The sequence below is a fragment of the Canis lupus genome, chromosome 15 (genome assembly GCF_011100685.1).
Source record: "Canis lupus familiaris isolate Mischka breed German Shepherd chromosome 15, alternate assembly UU_Cfam_GSD_1.0, whole genome shotgun sequence".
In the NCBI taxonomy this organism is placed as follows: domain Eukaryota; kingdom Metazoa; phylum Chordata; class Mammalia; order Carnivora; family Canidae; genus Canis; species Canis lupus.
Window position 1 is genome coordinate 48,301,522 of NC_049236.1, and position 19,746 is coordinate 48,321,267.

General features: G+C 39.7%; 1 protein-coding gene across 1 annotated transcript; it reads left to right on the forward strand.

Moving 5' to 3' along the window:
* The first annotated feature begins 235 nt into the window (after positions 1 to 235).
* LOC119869399 (non-POU domain-containing octamer-binding protein-like) lies at positions 236 to 18,796 on the forward strand. Its single transcript, XM_038559176.1, is given in 5 exon segments — positions 236 to 398; positions 17,464 to 17,690; positions 17,775 to 17,942; positions 18,387 to 18,450; positions 18,453 to 18,796. Coding segments are annotated over 5 exon segments (966 nt in total).
* Positions 18,797 to 19,746: the final 950 nt, after the last annotated feature.

Sequence of the window (19,746 nt, forward strand, 5' to 3'; positions counted from 1 at the left end):
GAGTAAGAACCCTATGCTGGAGATGTTAAGTGCCTAGTATAAATCAGTAGTCACAATAAATTGAAATGCAGGTTTGCTCAAATAACCTATTTAGGAACACAAACTTACAGAATTTGGTAATTTATAGGATAAAGCTTGAGAAAGAGGCAAGAATAACGCCAAAGCTTCTATCTTGATTTAAACAGGTGAAAGATCCGGGCAGAAAGAAGAGATTTGTGACTCCAGGTTAGGACACATGAGGCGTTTGTGGAATTTGCAGATAAAAATGTTGGATTTGCAGGTGCAGATGTTAGATCTGGAAGTCAGGAGAGAGATTTGGGCTAAAGATAGAGATTTGGATATGAAGACAGAAAGCACAGTTCAAGTGATGAACATGAATGGGTTTGCCCAGCTAACGGGTAGATGATAGAAGAAAGGACCCATGCTGTATGAGAGGTGAGCCAAGTCAACAAAATTCCTAAGGAGAGACGGAAGCCATGGAGACCACAGAGAGAGGGAACAAGTGGTTGTTGGTACCAAACGTTGCTGCTGGGACATGAAAAAGCACAGGAGGGAAAAGTTTACAGAATTGGATTACTAAGGAGCCATTAGTGCCTTTCAGAGGAGTGGGGAGGGAGAGCAGCTGAGTAGTGTGGGTTGTTTGTGAGGCTCAAACAGGATGTAAGCAAAGAGAGGTAGCAAATCCAGCTCTCTCTAGATGAACACACATTATCTTATGCACGTGGCAAATACACACTCACACTTTCAGCCCATGTGTTAAAACCATGCTAGGCTTGAGTAGATGGTTATGGTAAGCTGCCATCTATGCGATATGCCAAGAAGCCCCTTTCCCCCTGCAAAGACCTTTCCATCAATTGACCAATGCCTGAAAAATCTGATAGAACACAAAGCCTTTCTTCATACAATAATTAGAAATAAAACTTATAACTTACCTTAGAGGAGGTAAAACATGGGCACGTTTCAGTTTAAGCTGGACATTACCTTTGCTAACCCTTATCTGAGAGAAGGTTTGGGCAGGGTAAGGAGCCAGGAAGAATCTGAGAACCCTGGGAGAGAGGACAGAAAGGAAAGCCCAAAGTTACTGAAAATAAATTTTACCTGTCCAAAATTGTATTTAGTTCTACCCCTGTCTTCCATGGTTTTAGAGGTCACATTGTCATAAGCACAAAGATGCAGATTCCTAACCACTGGGAGAAGAATTCTTTCCCCTGGTTGCCAGAGAAGAGAATTACACTGACTAGTAATTTCACATTGTCTAAATTCCAGATAGCTTTAAATAAAAAGTCTACCCTTATTCTCCAACCCACATACTCATTTTCAGCTTCTACCTAATAATCTTGACACATTTCATTTGGTTTTACGGGGTTTTTTTTAAATATCTCTTTAGCATTAGTTAATTTTTTAATTGCCAAGAAAAGTTTTTAAAATCTATTATGGGTATTATGATATGGAACTATTAAGCTTGAACATATATACTGACTTTCAGATCTTTTTGAAACCTGTCATAAAGTCTTAACTTTTTTAAATACTCTGCTACTTTCATGAGCCTTCTAAAAAACCACTCATCAGAGCCATTTAGAAAGAAATATGACATTAAAAGGAGGCAAATTTTCCATGTATTATACTGCGATTTAGTAGTGCTCTCCCATTAACTCTAAATGTGTCTTCCAACCAGTGTGAAGTAGTCATGGTTTATTTGAGCCTGATGGAAAAGGTCTATTAAAACAATAACTTGAAAATAATCTTCATAGCTAACGTGTCACTCATTGAAGAGATTAAGGCAGGAATTCCACAGAAGGCTGTGGCTCCATCTGTATCAAGGAAACGAACAACCAAAGGGAATAACGATGTTTGACTTTTTGTGCACAGAGAACCTCTCTCTCAGGGGGTCTCGGAGAACTAGGGGAGACTTGGAAACAGTCCATGGAGGAAAAGGTCTCAGAGCCTGTGCCTGCCACAGGCTGTGAACCGCCCGCATAGACTGGCTCTGCATTTAAAAAGAGAAATGTTGGCAGTTGGATACGGAAAACAAAAGGAACAGCTTTAAATTCTTTAAAATAATATCCAGCAGAGTTGCCTATAATACAGCTTGCTGGCAAACAGATTAAGACGTTCTGAAGATCAGATTCATGTCCCCCAAGTCATAACTGTTGTGTTCATTAGTTCAAGCCCAGAAGACACAGCTATAAGGAGGGTTTTCGTTATGACATCTTCCGGACTCTCTCGTAGCTTTTGCAAGGTTAAGGCTTTTGGTGCTTGAGTCCACCAACTCCTTTCACCAGAGGTCCTCCCTTTCTATTGCCCTACACCTATTTTATCAACAAACTTCTCAGAGGCAAGTTCTATCCTCACTATCTACTTTTACTCAGTATAAGTATATTCCTCAATCACCATTGCCTCATCACGCACCTCCCCCCTACAAAACTGCTCTAATTAGAGTAACCAGTCACCTTCCAATTGCCAGTCCAACTCTATTTCTCTCTTTGCCTCTCCTGCTCTTCTGCAGCATTTATGTTGTTAATTGTCTCTTCCATTGCTCTCCAGGCCCCTCTTTGCTCCTGCTTCTCCTCCTCCTGCTCTGATCTTTTTCTTTCCTAACTGGCCTCTACCTCTACTCTTAGTGGTTCTCATGTTGACATATTGAGTCCTCTTCTCCGTTCACACCACCTCCTCTCCCCTTATGATCTCAGCTACCATCTATACAAGGCATGAATTTCAAATCTTCATCTCTGGGCACTCGGGTGGCTCCTCGGTTGAGCATCTGCCTTCAGCTCAGGTTGTGATCCCCAGGTCCTGGGATCGAGTCCTGCATCAGGCTGCCCATGGGGAATCCTGCTTCTCCCTCTGCCTGTGTCTCTGCCTCTTTCTGTGTGTCTCTCATGAAAAAAATAAATAATTTCTTTTAAAAAAAAAAATCCTCCTCTCCAGCTCCAGTCTCTCTCAAGATCCAGACACACAGGTCTATCTTTATGTTTCATAGGTTCTTCTCACATACTATGACTAAAACTTATATTAGTTTCGTCCCACCCCAACCCTCTTCAAAACCTATTCTATTTTTGTTTTGTTTTGTTTTGTTTCTATTTTTCTTTATCTTAGTTAATGGTGATACTCCAAATGTAAAATCCTAGGAATGTTTTGTCTTTCCTCCCTTCCTCTCACCCCTGATACTCCAAAGAGTCACCAAAACTCATTAGTTCTATCGCAGAAAAGATTCACAAATCAGCACTCTCCTAGTGCTGCCTCTAGCTTAGACCAACCACTCTTGTCTGTCAAATAGATTGATGAAATAACCTCTTAGCTGGTCTTCTGCCTGCAATGTCTCCCCATCCTGGAAGCATCCATATAACTGAACCTATAAGCAACTACTGGTCCTGTCACCCCCTAGTATAAAGATTCCCACTGTTGCCTTCAGATGTAGTTCAAGCACCTTAAAAAGGCACACAAGACCCTCAGTCTGGCCCCAGCCTACTTCTCCAGTCTTAACTGCTGAACAAAGTATTTACATGTAGTCACATAGGCCTTCTCATTTACTCCCTTTGAAATCTTAAACAAATCCCTTCACTGAAGGACCAACACCTTCTAACTGTCCACCTTATTCACTACCTTAGCATAGTGTATCTAATTCTTTATTATCACTAAAACCTCTGGTCCCTCCATAACACCCCCTCCCCATTTATTTCCAAACTATTAGTTGCCTTTTTTTTTATTAGTTGCCTTTTGAGCTAGAGGCTCATACCTATATGCCTTCGGTTAAGTCCTCAATATTTCCTCACCTCTCTTGCCCTCCTGGTCTTATTTATTCTACAAAACCCAACTCTGGATCAATCCAAATATATGAATTCTTTGCTCTTATTCCCTAGGGGTAATCACCCTTATCAGTTCTGTTCTCAGAAATAAGTCCATTAAATTTTATGGAAATAGCTTATAATAGCAGTAGGTGTCATTATACTACATGAGAAATTAATGAAAGGGATGATACTTAGAATATTCTCTGATGCTGCTACAAAACTTTGAGCTTTTTGTTGGGAAAAAAAGCACCTATGATTTGTCCAAGAAAGGCTTTGTCTTAGGCAATGCAAAGTTTGAGCCCAGATTCAGGATTTTAGGCAAGTTGGCTCTCTTTCCAGCCAGCCTACATGCAAGTCTCATTAGATCAAATCCTATGTACCAACATTTTCAGATGAGTTTCTGACTAATTAATTGATTGAAACTAATAGTGATTAAATAATTGCAGAAAGTTACATCCTTCTTTTGGTTCTCTGGTATGAAGATGAAAAACATTATTCTTTGAATAGCAAATTCACTTACAGAGAAAGAAGACTGCCTTCCTTTCTTTCATGTAGGTGATATCTTGTTAAGATTCATTACCAATTTCACCTAGTACAGAGTAGGCCAACCTAGATTCCAGGTGAGGGTCCTACTTGAGGTGAACCAAAAGCCAAAGAGTATTAGTATATTTGTGATTCTGTTGAAATAAGAAAGCCAAGGAGTAAGCACAAGGAATAATAAAGAGAACAAGCACCTACCACAGAACCCTCAGGGACAAAAACAGAAGCAAAACTGTTGTAAGCAACAGAAACAAATTTCAAAGGGTAGCTGGGACACTTCAACCCAAATTTCAACAGCTGGGATTCCAGAGTCAGAATCAGGCGGTGGAAGATCCCATCCCTGTTTCAGGTAGGTAGCCTAGAAGAATCAAGTATGGCCTTGGAAACTTCATGAAGCTCTCATCTCATATTCACTATACCAGGCAATCTCTGAACACCTCTGTTTGATCACTATCCCCACAGTTGGCTTTAGCAGTTCCCAGTCATCTATATTTGTGTGGAGTACCAAAAAATAAGGACTCATTTCCTTGCCTCCTCAGAAGATGTTGAGGTTATTTTTTTTTCCAGCAAATAGTACATAAATCTTGAATCACCATCACCAAAACTAAGGAATCTTAAGTTTTATTTCCTCCTGCCAATATCTGTGTTAGCGTGTCAGGCCAGTTTAAAAAAAAAAAAAATAGCCTTGTTTTCACACATGATCATTCAGTACTATTTTGAAAGTCCCAGTTGCAGTCTCCCTTTAGAAGGCCTTAAGACATGGCCTTCCAGAGAGAGAGGAAAAGGAAAGGAAGGGTAACAGAGGGACCACTGCATGCCAGAGAGATAGAGAAAAGAAGGAAGTCATTCATCTGACTCATTTTCCTGGCAGCATTAATTCATGATTCTTGGAAACTTTTGTCAGGAAAGTGGGAGGAAACAGTTCAAGAATTCATAGAATCATTTAAAAAAAAAAAAAGAAGAAGAAGCAAGAATAGGGATATACATTGCATCCAATGTCCAGTTCTATCATTTCATAGATTCTGAAGAAAAGACAATGAAGAAAAGGAAAGGGGAAAGAGGATAACATTTACTGCAATCCTGGTCTTAGCCAATTATTTTATATATTTGTCATTTCATTCATCCTTTTTAAAAAAAGCTATGAACTAATGACATTTCCATTTTACAAAGATGGAAACTAAGGATCAGCAAGGTTAAGTACCTGTTCTAAGGGCACATAGCTAGTGAATGAAAGAGCCAAGATTTCAGATTTTTCTGGATCCAAAGCCTCTTTCCACAAAGTGGTACTGGAAGGTTAAAAGACTGTCTTAGACAACATAACCAGTTAAGGGAGGGCAGCCAGGTCTCCTGACTCCCCACCTCATAGTCTGGTAATACTGCAATTTCCTTTTTTTTTTTAAGTGAGGACAAACAACACTGTGAATTAAATACACCATTCAGCATGGTGAACACCATTCAGCATGGTGAACATCTATCAGTTTTTGCCTGCCCAACCCTGCTTCTCCCACCTTCTCTCCAGCCCCTGCTTCATGTCTGCCCCAAATTCACCTTTGTGCTGGACAACTCACTGACCCTAACTTGACAATTTCCCTTCTCATTTCCTCCCCTCTCAAAGTATGGGTCCTTTCTCTCATTCTCTGTGGATCAGGTGTCTTCTAAGGAACTGATACATTCATTTAAGGAATATGTTAACTAATAAAGGCTTAATGCTTTGATGTATTGTAACCACACAGCCATCATTCACATGGTAATATCCAGCTACACTGTAGTAGCTCAAGGGATTCAAGTGTAGGGAATATCAAGCCTGAAGGATATCCAATGAAGGGTACTACCTTCAAAGGCTTGGGAGCTTTTTAATCAGAAATTTTAGACTTCTGCTAGTACCTTCTTCCCCCAAACCTGGCTTCTAAAGTAAAATGCATTGTCAATCAATATGTATTTCTTGACTACCTAAAGTGTGCTTAGCACTGTGCTAGCACTCTAGAGAGATGACAGGTGAAAATGAAAGATTTTAGGCACCATTCCTCATGTTAAGTGGCTCCCACAAAAATATTCATGAATCAAGCATGTTGGCATCCAATAACCTACTAGATATCCTGAAACCATCTCAGACTCAACATTTCCTCCCTTTTCCAGTAAAAGCTCCACATTATGCATATGTGAAAACCTGCATGTGTAAATTGGCTCGTGAGCACCATCCTCCCAATAACCTAGATACAACAACTCTGCTCTTTTCTCAGCCATTCAGTTGTCTGTCCTGTCCGTTCTAGCTCAGCCATGTCAATTAACCATCCTCCTCTTTCTTTTCTCACTTGCTGCAATTTTCTCACTTGCTGCAATTGTGATCATCTCTTTGCTCAACTGTTAAACTGATCTCCTCATTTATAGTCTCTTCCTCTCTTTACTAGCCTACTTACACCCTGGTTTAGTTTAACCTTCCTTAAGTGCATCTCTGTCTGCGTCACTACTCTGATGAACAGTTTACAACTAAATTCTGTGCCTGGCACTCAGAACCCTTCATGATTTGGCCCAGGCCTATCTTTCTAGTCCTAGCCACCATTCACTTCCCTTTGATAAACTTTGTTACACTGTATTCATTGAGCCAATTCATGTTTCTTACAGGACAGGAATTCCTGCTCATGTGCCTCAGTCTATCCCTTACCCAGGGAGGCTTTCCTTCCTCCTCTTCACGGCACATCTCCTCCCAAATTGTATCCATTCCTCAAGGGTCTATTACCATTTCCACAGAAGCCACTGCTCTGTCTTTACATGCTCATAGGACTTTATCTGATTATCTAAAAGGATATGCCAAACAACCACTACTTAGTCTCATAGTTATTAGCGTATATGTCTCATCTTTTTGCTGGCCTGGAAGCTCCTTAAAATGCAAGACTAAAATTTAATGCAGATAGAGTCAAATGCTTTGGTGGTGGACAGGAGATCGATATTGCTTTCTATCTGGAGAAGTCTGGGACAAAAATAAAGAAGGGGTAGATTTGAATTGATCCTTAAAGAATGAAGAAAATCTGAATGTATGAAGACTGAAAAGGTCTGTTCATGAGAAGGGACAATGGGGTGGGGGGGCAATTTTGAAATAAGGCTAACTTATATATGATGTTTATAAAGAAAAGAGTTGTGTAGTTTGTTTAGAGTAAGTGAAAATTTGCTTTCTAGCTCACCAAAGTGCTATCAGAATATTTAACTCTTTAAGCATAACATTTTAACTTGGGTTGCTTTTAAACACAAGTAGTTAAGAGAGTGGATCTTGAGGTGTTTAAACAAACACCTCAGATAGAGTACTTTGACTAGTGATCTGTAGACTGTGTTATCCCCCTAGCACTTTTCAAGATTGGCCTGGAGAAGGAAAGAAAGGGAGTGAGAATAGCCAGTAACATTGGCTCATGGCCATGTCTAGGCAACATTGTCTAGTGACTTGCCAGCCAAACAATCCTTGCAGTCTACTAGAAGAAACAGTGAGCAAAGAATAATAAACTCATCAGTGAGAAGATGCAAAAGATCTAAATTGGCCTTAATCCACATCTGAAGATTCAATTATTAAGCTTGTACAGCAGGTTATTAACTCGTGTCATATTGCCACACATTTTTCTATAAATTGTCTTTGGTTGAATTATGAACACAAAGAATCTTCATGAAATATTTTTAAAACATCCATTGCATTTTTTTAAAAGATTCCACTTATTTATTCATGAGAGACACAGAGGGAGAGAGGCAGACACAGGCAGAGGGAGAAGCAGGCTCCATGCAGGGAGTCCGATGTGGGACTCGATCCTGGGACTCCGGGATCAGGCCCAGAGCCAACAGCAGACATTCAATGGGTGAGCCACCCAGGTGCCTCATCCATTACATTTTAAAAGTATGTATGCTGCCTCACTGCTTTTGTGTTACTTCTATTATTTCAAATAAAATGAAAGAAGAAAAATGATCTGTTTGGAAAATTCCATTGAGGAAATTCGATCATATCTTCATTCAACAAACATTTATTGCATACTTCCTTTATGTCAGGCACTTTTTTTCTAGGCACTGAAAGTGCAGCAATTAATAAAACAGACAAAAATTCCTGCCCTGGTAAAGTTTACATTCTCGTATAGAGACACAAGCAATAAACAAAATCAGTAGGTAAGTTATGTAGTTAGAAGGTGGTTAGTGCTATGGAGAAGAATAAAATGGAAAAAGGGGAGGGAATAGCAATTCCAAATAGGATGATGAGGGAAGTCCTCACAGAGAAAGTAACGTTAGAACAAAAAAGATTTGGGAGCCCTAAGCAAATTGGGCATGTGATTATCAGGTGGCAAACATTCCAGACAGAGAAAATGACAATTACAAAAATCTTGATATGTCCAGTTAGGAAATGAATAAGTCATAAGGACATAATATACAGCATGGTGACTATAATTAATAAAACTGAATTTATTGCATTTTTGAAAGTAGCCAAGAGAGTGGATCTTGAAGGTTCTCATCACCAGAAAAAAAATTGTAACTATGTATGGGGACAGATGTTACTGGACTTATTATGGTGATCATTTTGTAATATATACAATTATTGCATCATTACATCATATACCTGAAATTAATGTTATCTCAATTATATCCCAATTAAGAAAAGATTTTGAAACAGAAGCAGATAATTGAGGAAATATAAGAAGGTCACCATGACTATTGCTGTCACTGGGGATTTGAGGCAGTAAGGAATACCTCTGGTACAATATACAAAGATGCCACAGATGGGGGAATATGTAGTTCAGACTGATGGGATTGGGGGTGAAAAAAACCCCAGGTAAAATGATATGGAGTGACTCTTTCTATCAAATAATAGCCAAGAGAGGAGTTGGCCTCAGGAGAGAGGGGAGCGCTACCTAAAATGAAATTACAGCCTTCCTGCTACAAGAGCCACAGGATTTAGGGAGCAGGTTAACGAGCATAGAGGGCAGCACCCAGCAGTACAAGGGTTGAAGGCTTTGACTTCCACCACTGGAGAGGCCCTCTTACTCTCCCACACTGGTCTCTCCCTTTTGCATGTGAGCTCCATGGAGATCATATGCACACAAGCACACATTGAGAAAGGGGTTTTATAAGAGTGCTGGCATTAACATGCAGTCTGCATGCTTCATCTTTAGCAAGGCTGGTTATGTTTTCTCTAATAGTTTAATCTTTCTCAAAAATTTGGCAGAAGGACAGACAGACAACTTGGGTTGGAAGACTGTTCCATATAGAAGGTATTCTGAGAAATGCTGAGAGGAGAGTGGTATCCCAATAAAAAGCAGTATACCTAAATCTAGGAAACTGAAGAGACCTGGGGGAAGACTGTACTTGAAATGAGTAAAATATAACAGTGTGGGGACGCCTGGGTGGCTCAGTTTGTTAAGTGCCCGCCTTCAGCTCAGGTCATGATCCCCCGGCCTGGGATGGAGCCCCGCACCAGGTTCTCTGCTCAGTGGGGAGCCAGCTTCTCCTTCTCCCCCTACCTGCGGCTCCACTTGCTTGTGCTCTCTATCAAATGAATCAATAAAAATCTTTTTAAAAATGTGAACAAAATCTTGACTTTACAAAGGCCCTTACAATTGGTTGCATTCTTGAACAATATTCTTCTAGCATGTCGATAAATAAACAACAAACCACAAATTTAACTTCATATCTTAAGCCCAGTATAAGCATTTAACTCATTAAATGTTTTAAGATAGAACAAAAACCGAATTATTAAATTCCATTACCAAGTGTTAAAGATAATCTGTCTAAAACCCATTAAAATATACATGCTTGAATGCTCCTTCATTTCAACGAGTTGGAAAACAAAAAAATGAAAAACTTTGCTTCACTAAAAATATCCATGCCAAATTGAAAATATGTATGGGGAAGTTGTCACTTAATAATAGCCAGGCAAATTCTTTCAAAATACCAGAAACCAATATAACAATAATTATTATTCACTTGAAAGCTCTGAGCTTAGCATGACTTCTACACTTGTGTTAGCGTTAGGTGATCACATTTGATTCTGTCGCATTTCACAGTAAAGCAATGTCATGTATAATGATATTATCAACGTCAGAAAAACATAACTATTGTAACAGGATATCTTAATCCTGCTAAATTAGTGGTTTGTCACTAATTTGCTACAGCACTAATTTTATCAAAGTACAAACACCTTGTACAGCAATCCACCTGCATTTACTAGGATTAAAATCTAACCCTTTTCTTCAACAACACTGCCACCTTCTGTTTAGTGTGGACTTTACTTTTATTTCTATGCCTTAAAGAGCCGTGAAATTCACCTGATTCATATATACTTAAAGTTAACCATTAGAAGACCATAAAAATATCTAATTGAGTCCTCACATTCTAGAGATGAGGGAACTGAAGCCCAAAAGTAGTAAGTCTTACAGACATTCTACTCAAATTAGAACTCACAAATTATTGATTCTCTTCTGGTTCTCATCACGGAGACATATCTATTATTAAATCAGAGTGGAGATGTTTTATCAAGACCTTAATAATGGTTTTCTCCAAGCATGGGATTGGTTTATTTTATATTACATAAATGTTGTACCATGAGCAAACATTATGCTTTCAATTATAAAAGATTTGTATGTTTTCTGTATCTGGCCTTAAATAGAAAAATTATTTTAAACCAGTAAAGCAGGTGATAACTAAAAAAAAAGAAAGAAAAAAGAAAAATTATTCTTTTACTTTTCTTTCACTTCTCAGTTACTAAAACTTCTGTCAAATAAGGCACAATTCCAGTGTAATGAAAAGGTTCTAGAAAAACAAGGGACAAGAAATATATATATTTAGGAATAACTAAACAAGAATTGTTATGGTATTTTATAAGTTGGTAAACCTATAGCTATATATAAAAGTAAGTAACTTTATATATAACAAACTCATTTAGCAGGGTTGGGGGTATTTTTGTTTTGTTTTATACAAATTTGAATGTCTCATTTAGCTAGGTTGAGTATAAACAGGATTTGTATTTCCAGTATAAACCCCCCCCCCAGTGAGCATATTACATATTTATTAATATTTTATTAAGGAATTTTGCATCTGTGCTCATGAAATTATATTGATCAGTTTTCTTTCCTTGTAATGTTGTCTGGTTTTGATATCAGAGTAAAACTGGCCTCATAAAAGGAGGTTAACCTCCTCTTCTGTTTTCCAAAAGAAGTTTAGCAAGATTTAGAATATTTCCTTTCATAAGTTTTATAGGATTCACAGGTGAAACTATCTGGGTCTGAAGTTTTTTCTGAAGCAAGGCTTCTATTTATGAATTCAAGTTCTTTAATTGATTTAGATATAGATCTATTCTGATTTTCCATTTCTTTTTTTAGTTCATTTTAGTAATTGGTATCTTTCAAGGATTCGTCCATTGCATCTAAGTTGTCACATCTATTGGCATAAAATTGCTCCTAAGTGTCCTCTGTTATCTTCTCAAAGTCTATAGAATCTGTAGTAATAGCCTCTCTTTCAATCTTGCTATTGGTGATTTATCTCACTTTTTTATTAGTCTGGTCAGAGATTTATTGATTGTATTGTCTTTTCAAAAAACTAGACTTTGGTTTTAGTATCTAATACTTATCTGATTTTTATTTTATTAATTTCTTCTCATTATTTTCTTCCCTCTACTTACTTTTGATTTTTCTTTTTCTAGCTTCTAATAGTGAACATAGAGATCATTGAACTTAAACCTCTTTAAATGTCAGCATTTAAAGGTAATTGTATGCCTAAACTCTGCTTTAGCTGCATTTCACAAATTTTGATACATTGTATTTTCATTACATTTCAGTTCTATTTGCTTTTACTTCTTGGACCCATGTGATTTTTTTATTAAGATTTTATTTATTTATTCATGAGAGACACAGAGAGAGAGAGAGAGAGAGAGAGGCAGAGACACAGGCAGAGGGAGAAGTAGGCTCCATGCAGGGAGCCCGACGAGGGACTCGATCCCCAGTCTCCAGGATTATACCCTGGGCTGAAGGTGGTACTAAACCGCTGAGCCACCGGGGCTGCCCAGACCCATGTGATTTTTGAGGGTCTATGGCTTAATTTCCAAATATTTGAAGATTCTTAAAATGTTTTTGTTACTGATAACCTATTTAATTCAGTTGTGATCATAGAACAAATTGCATAATTTTAATCCTTTAAAAGCAGTTGAGCATTTTCTTATAGCCCAGCATAAGGTCTCTTAGAGAATGTTCCATGTGCACTTGAAAAGAGTGCTTGTTCTCCCATTGTTTAAAGTATTCTGTTAATGACATTTAGATCAAATTGGTTTACTTGTTTTTTTATATCAACCAAGCCAATACTCGAGGATATATTTACTTTTTAAATTTTGTTTTCATAAATTTTAGATCACTGAACTCACCCTGGAATGTTACCCTATCAGAGCTGAATATCATTACCTAAGGTAATAAATCAGTTTGAAAGCTAGAGACCACATGATTTCTTAATGTCCCTTATTATTCTGAAATTTTATGATTAAGTTTAACATTAGACAATGTAGAATAGAAATCTTTATTGAATGGTCACTGGAAATTTGTTCTAAAATAAAAGATTAATAAAACTAAAAGGTAAAACTAAGAATTATTTATAATTTTATTATTTATAATTTAAATTATTTATAATTTTATAAGAAGTACTTATAATTTTAGATATAACTATAATTAAAGTAGAATAAAAGTGAACTTATACAGTGGTCAATGCATTTAGCCTATGGGCTTCATTTTAATTAACCTAAGTTACATGAAACAAAATTAAAGAGGCTTTGCCCCCAAACAATGGATTATGTTGCTTTGCTTCATTTTTCTAAAGCCTACTGATCTTTAATTTCTTTATTTATGCTATAGTTTCTTGCATAGAGTATGTCATAAAATCTAGACTGTAAATACAATTAGAAGTTAGTGGGCCTCTCTGAGATAATATGGAAACTGAATTGGGTACCCCACTGGAAAAATGTCTTCATTTCAAGGTCACAGCTTTACTTAGCTATTCTAATTTACTTCCTTTTCTACAGTCACCAATCATGGAAGGAAGGCCTGACATAGCAAAAGGGTACTTCTCTTCTAACCTCTAGCCCACCAGTCCAATCCTCCAACTGGATATAATGTGTTGGTGTTTAAGACATCTCTGTAATATAGCTTATCTTCCAAATTATGAAAATAAAGATCAGAAAGTGTAGCTATATTTCCCAAACAGACTTTAGCAATTTATTTTAACCATCTCAAGCTACCTAAAACTATTCAAAAAAAAAAAAAAAGTTTGTATTATTACCTGAATTCTACAATGCATGGTCCTAAGTCCTACAGTTTCCATTGCTCTTTCAGCAACCAGTCACTTGCATTTAGACTTATGGTGATGATACAGGTGATAGTAATCAGTAGATATTAGTTAAGTGTGTCTTTTAGTAGTAAGAAGTGGGAAGTATTTACTTCTAGACTTTAAATGCATTTTGATCAAACAAATGAGGTAAAAAAAATGCATTTTGATCAAATTAGTTGCACACTAATGAATTACTACAGAATCAAAGTATATGAATATTCCAAATATTCTTCCTATGAAGGCAATCCTATTTGTATGACTTTATTTCTAAAGGGAAGTTCCTCATTGCTTAATAGATCAAACATTTTGCTGAGAAGCTTTTTACCTCCTAATATATAATGATGAACACATTTTGACAATTGATTGCAGATCAACAGAAATTGTTGCTGGTTCTTAGCAGCAATTCAAAGGGAAAACACACACACATGCACAGTAAAGATCCATATGACAGTATGCAGCAGCTTTTGCCATTTTTTATTTCACAGCTGAGGGGAGAACTTGTCTCCAAACCTCCAAGATTTCTTGGTACAGCAATAATCACTTTTTGCTGGGAATTGGTGTGTCCTAATTAATAGAAATAGTTTGGGGTAATTAAGCTTTACCACATAATGACATAGAGAAATTACCAACTTTTAAACAAGTTGAATACAGTAAAAAACACTTAACACCAAAACTACTAAACAAATTTAATTTTTCTCTGGATGCTTAAGGAGCTTCATATCTTGTGCTTCTATGTCATCTTATGAAAGCAATAATCATTAAATTATACATAAAGAAGGGATTAGAGATTCTATAGTAACTCAATTTGTTAATCATGGTGCCTGCCATGCTAGCAGCCCCTTCAAATGGAAAGTGCCTGGGCCAACAGCCTCTGTACAGTGGCAGCCTACGGCTGCTATTTTTTTTAATTTAAATTTTGTTAGATAACATATAGTGCAAAATTGGTTTCTGGAGTAGAATTCAGTGACTTATCACTCATATACAACACCCAGTGCTCACTACAAGAAGTGCCCTCCTTAATACTCATCACCTATCCTGCCCATCCCCCATCCACTTCCTTCCATCAACCCTCAATTTGTTCTCTATCACTAAGAGTCACTTATGACTTGTTTCCCGCTCCTTTTTTCTTTCCCCCTTCCTATATGTTCATCTGTTTTCTTTCTTAAATTCCACATATGAATGAGATCATATGGTACTTGTCTTTCCTCTGATTTATGTCACTTAACATAATACACGCTAGCTCCATCCATGTTGTTACAAATTGCAAGATTTCATTCTTTCTGGTGGCTGAGTGATATTCCACGGTATATATATATATATATATATATATATACCACGTCTTCTTTATCCATTCATCAGTCAATAGACATTCCGGCTCTCTCCATAGTTTGGCTATTGTTGATAATGCTGCTATATATATCTGGGTGCATTTACCCCTTTGAATCTGTATTTTTGTATTCTTTGGGTAAATACCGAATAGTGCAATTGCACTTCATAGGGAAGTTATATTTTTAACTTTTTGAGGAACCTCCAAACTGTACTCCAGAGTGGCTGCACGAGTTTGCATTCTCACCAACAGTGCAAGAGGGTTCCCCTTTCTCCAGATACTCACCTATTGTTTCTTGTGTTGTTAATTTTAGCCATTTTGACAGGTGTGAGGTGGTATCTCATCCCAATTTTGATTTGTATTTCCCTGATGATGAGTGATGTTGAGCATCTTTTCATGTGTCTGTTGGCCATCTGGATGTCTTCTTTCAAAAGAATGTCTCTTCATGTCTTCTGCCATTTCTTCACTGGATTATTTTTGTGGTATTGAGTTTGGCAAGTTCTTTATAGATTTTGGATACTAACCCTTTATCAGATATGTCATTTCAAATATCTTCCCCCATTCCACAGGATGCCATTTAGTTTTGTTGATTGTTTCCTTCCCTGCCAGAAGCCTTTTATCTTGATGAAGTCCCAGTAGTTCATTTTTGCTTTTGTTTCCCTTGCCTCCAGCAACATGTCTAATAAGTTGCTATGGCTGCAGTCAAAGAGGTTTCTGCCTGTGTTCTCCTCTAGCATTTTGATGGATCCCTGTCTCACATTTAGGTCTTTCATCCATTTTGAATTTATGTTTATGTGTGGTGAAAGAAAGTGGCCCAGTTTCATTCTTCTGCATGTTGCTGTCCAGTTTTCTCAGCACCATTTGTTGAAGAGACTTTTTTCCATTGGCTATTCTTTCCTGCTTTGTCAAAAATTAGTTGACCATAGAGTTGAGGGTCCATTTCTGGATTTCCTAATCTGTTCCATTGATCTATGTGTCTGTGTTGTGCCAGTACCACACTGTCTTGCAACAACTCTGTAATAGAGCTTGGAATCCAGAATTGTGATGTCTCCAGTTTTGCTTTCCTTTTTCAGAATTGCTTTCATTATTCAGGGTCTTTTGGGGTTTCATAAAAATTTTAGGATTGTTTGTTCTAGTTCCATGAAAAACACTGGTGGTATTTTGATAGGGATTGCATTAAATGTGTAGATTGCTTTGAGTAGTATAGATATTTTTTAAATGTTTGTTCTTCTGATCCATGAGCATAAATAAAATGCTTTTCCATTTCTTTGTGTCCTCTTCAATTTCTTTCATAAGTGTTCTATAGTTTTCAGAATACAGATCTTTTACTACTTTAGTTAGATTTATTCTTATGTATCTTATTTTTTTTTGGTGCAATTGCAAATGGAATCAATTCCTTGATTTCTTTTTCTGCTGCTTCATTATTGATGTATAGAAATGCACCAGATTTCTGCACACTAATTTCATTTTCTGTGACTTTGCTGGACTCATGGATGAGCTTTAGCAATTTTTTGGTGGAGTCCTTTAGGCTTTCTGGATAGAGTATCATGTCATCTGCAAATAGTGAAAGTCTGACTTCTTCCTAAGGTAGCTATATTACAAAAAGTTAGCGCAACACCTGTTCATTGAACCAAAATGATCATTTGATCCATAAGAAGCCAATCCGCAATCTAGCCAGCAATCTATAATGTGTTTTGACATGAAAAAAACCAGCGCCTATCTTAGGGAATTTAAACTTGTAAAAAATATATATATTATAGCCGTCAGAGAAAGCCAGTGAAGACTCGTGGATAAATAGAGGGTGTCGGAAACTGACAGCGCAATTTATGAGTAAACCAAAATCATGAGTAAGCAGAAAGAAGAAGGTAGAGAAAAGATATACAGAGAATAGAAAGTGAAGAATATAGTCAAGAGAGTGAGCAGAGATATGAAAAATAGCTGTTACTCTGAGAACAGTCGGTAGCGGGGTGCAAAAATGCAGAGCAATAAAACCTTTAACTTGGAGAAGCAAAACCATACTCCAAGGAAGCATCATCAGCGTCACCACCGGCAGCAACACCACCGCCACCAAAACCTGCAAATGGGCAACAAGCCAGCAGCCAAAATGAAGCCTTGCCTATTGACTTGAAGAATTTCAGGAAACCGGGAGAGAAGAGCTTCACCCAACCTAAGCCAGCTCTTTGTGGGCAATCTCCCTCCGGAGATCACTGAGGAAGAGATGAAAAAACTATTTGAGAAACATGGGAAAGCAGGCGAAGGCTTCATTTAAAAATATATATATATATTTTATTTATTTATTCATGAGAGACAGAGAGAGAGAGAGAGAGGCAGAGACCCAGGCAGAGGGAGAAGCAGGCTCCGTGCAGGGAGCCCGACGCGGGACTCGATCCCGGGACCCCAGGACCAGGCCCCGGCACTAAACCGCTGAGCCACCGGGCTGCCCCGAAGGCTTGGTTCCTAAGGATTAGGGCTTTGGCTCAGTCCGCTGGGAAACACGAAGCCTAGCGGAGACGGCCAAAGGGCACTGGACCACGTGCCACTCGGTGGAAAGCTGCTGCGTGTCGGGCAGCCCCCGCGGTCGAACCCGTCGTCGCTGCGCGTCCAGGGCACTGCGGGAGGAGGCCTTCTCCGCGTGTGGCCAGGCCGCGAGGCTGCGTCGCCGGGGATGGCGGAGGAAGGCCCCAGGAGGAGGCGCTGGGAAAGCTCGGGCAGGCGCAGCGCAGGCTCCTCCCCGCGGAGGGCCCCCCCCCCCCCCCCCCCCGAGCCACTGCTCTCAGAGACCCTGCGCGTAGGCGGTGCGCGGGGGCTCGGCCTGCGGTGGGGAAGCGGGCGGCCCAGGGAGCCCGCGGGAGCTGGAGGAGCTGGAGGAGCTGGAGGAGCTGGAGGCTGCTGGCCAGGAGCCCCAGGTCATGCTGATGAGACGGGATTTGATGAGGCGTCAAGAAGAGCCTAGGAGTGCGGTGCCCGAGATCGCGAATCCGAGAAACCACCGAGGAGAGGAGCCGACTCCGATGCAAACGCACGAGGGCTTATTACGAGCTGGAGCTCGGGCCCAAGTGCACCCCACACGGCGGAGCAGGGACTCGGACCCCGAGGCTCAGAGGCGGAGCAGCTTTATAGGGACCAGTGGCCAATGGGATCCGCAGAAAGTTGCACAGTCATGTCGGTCCACACGCTGGTGGCCCATTGAATTACATTTTACCCTACAGTATCCGTTTGAACTGGCCTCTCGCCGAGCCGATTTCCGATTTCCGATTAGGGTGTGCCCCGGGCTTGGCTAGGGCAGGGCAGCGCCCTAAGCAAGAAGCAGGTCGGCACAAGGCGGGGGCGGCACAAAAGGGAGTCAGTCCCGCTCTGCTTGTCCAGGGGTAGGGGGTTCTTGTTCAATTCCCTGGGTCCCACAGGAGGAGGGACCGCTGCACCACCAAGAAGCGCAAAAGCAAAAGCAACTGGAGCCCAGGCAGGAGGAGGGCGCAGGTGCCGAGGGGAAGAGACGCGGCGACAGCAGGAAGGACTCAAGGGAACAGCCCCTGATGCGGGAGAACAGGAGCCAGGGACGGGCCAGGTGGCTGTGGGCGTAAACAACAGAGGCGCCCTGCCCCCTGCTCCAGGGCCAGCTGGTAGCCCAGCTCCTCCAGGACCTGCCACCACGAGGCCAGATGGAACCCTGGGATTGACCCCACCGACAACTGACCGCTTTGGTCAGGCTGCTGCAATGGAAGGAACTGGGGCAATTGGGGGAACCCCGCCTGCATTCCACCGTGCAGCTCCTGGAGCTGAATTTGCTCCAAACAAACATCGCCGATACTACTAAAAATGTCAGTGTCTAGTTTCCCAGAAACCCTTAAAAGATGGACCCTTTTTGGGCTATCCAGAATGTTGCCCTGGAGAAGTGTCAGGGATTCCTCCCGGTAGTTGGGTGGTCCTTGCCTGTACTACTCTGAGGGAGTTTACTGGAGGCTGAGGGCAAGGGAGGGGCGACAGTTAACAAATCAGGTCTGTGTTTAACTAATTGATTCTGCGTGGTGCACTCCTGAAGTCTCCTGTGATTGTTGAGGGCCTTGGGGGGTGGAAACATGGCAAAATGGAACCAGTTAGAGCCCCCATTAATCTTGATCATTCCATTCTTGACCATCCTGTTCTTTTTGCTTTCTCATTCTTATATCCTCCAACCCCATAGACACTGCCACATGCGACACAAAAACAAACATCCCCCAATGACCTTAGCCCCATTCCATTCACTCACAGGTGGGAATTCAGACAAATGTCCACAGAGGTCACAGACAACACATACGATTCTGTTATATACCATATATTACCCCTTCATGTCCTAAGGAAGATCTTTCTCTTAGAGATTTTCATTTTAGTGTATCTTTTAAAAATCTTATGTTAAGTTGCCTCCATCTTTTTTCTTGGTAAGGACAACCCAGGAATGGCCCTTTTATGTCTATGATGCTGTTCACAGCCTTTCTTGATAGGCCTAGTACAATCTTGGGAACAGCGTTGCTGTATGCTGACGGTCAGACAGTAGCTCTTAGCCTTACCCTATCTTAGGCAGTTATGCTGTGCATTTTTTTTTATTGGTGTACCATGTTTGATTTGTCCCTGATACCTTGGAGTTTTTCTGAGAAATGGAGCAGTAATGCAGCATCAACTTATTAAAATACATTTTATGCCTTTTTAAAAGAGAGAGAGAGATGAAAAATAACAATCTCATTGATAGTACAGTCCCTGTCTCAAAATCCACAGACTCCTGTTGTCCAA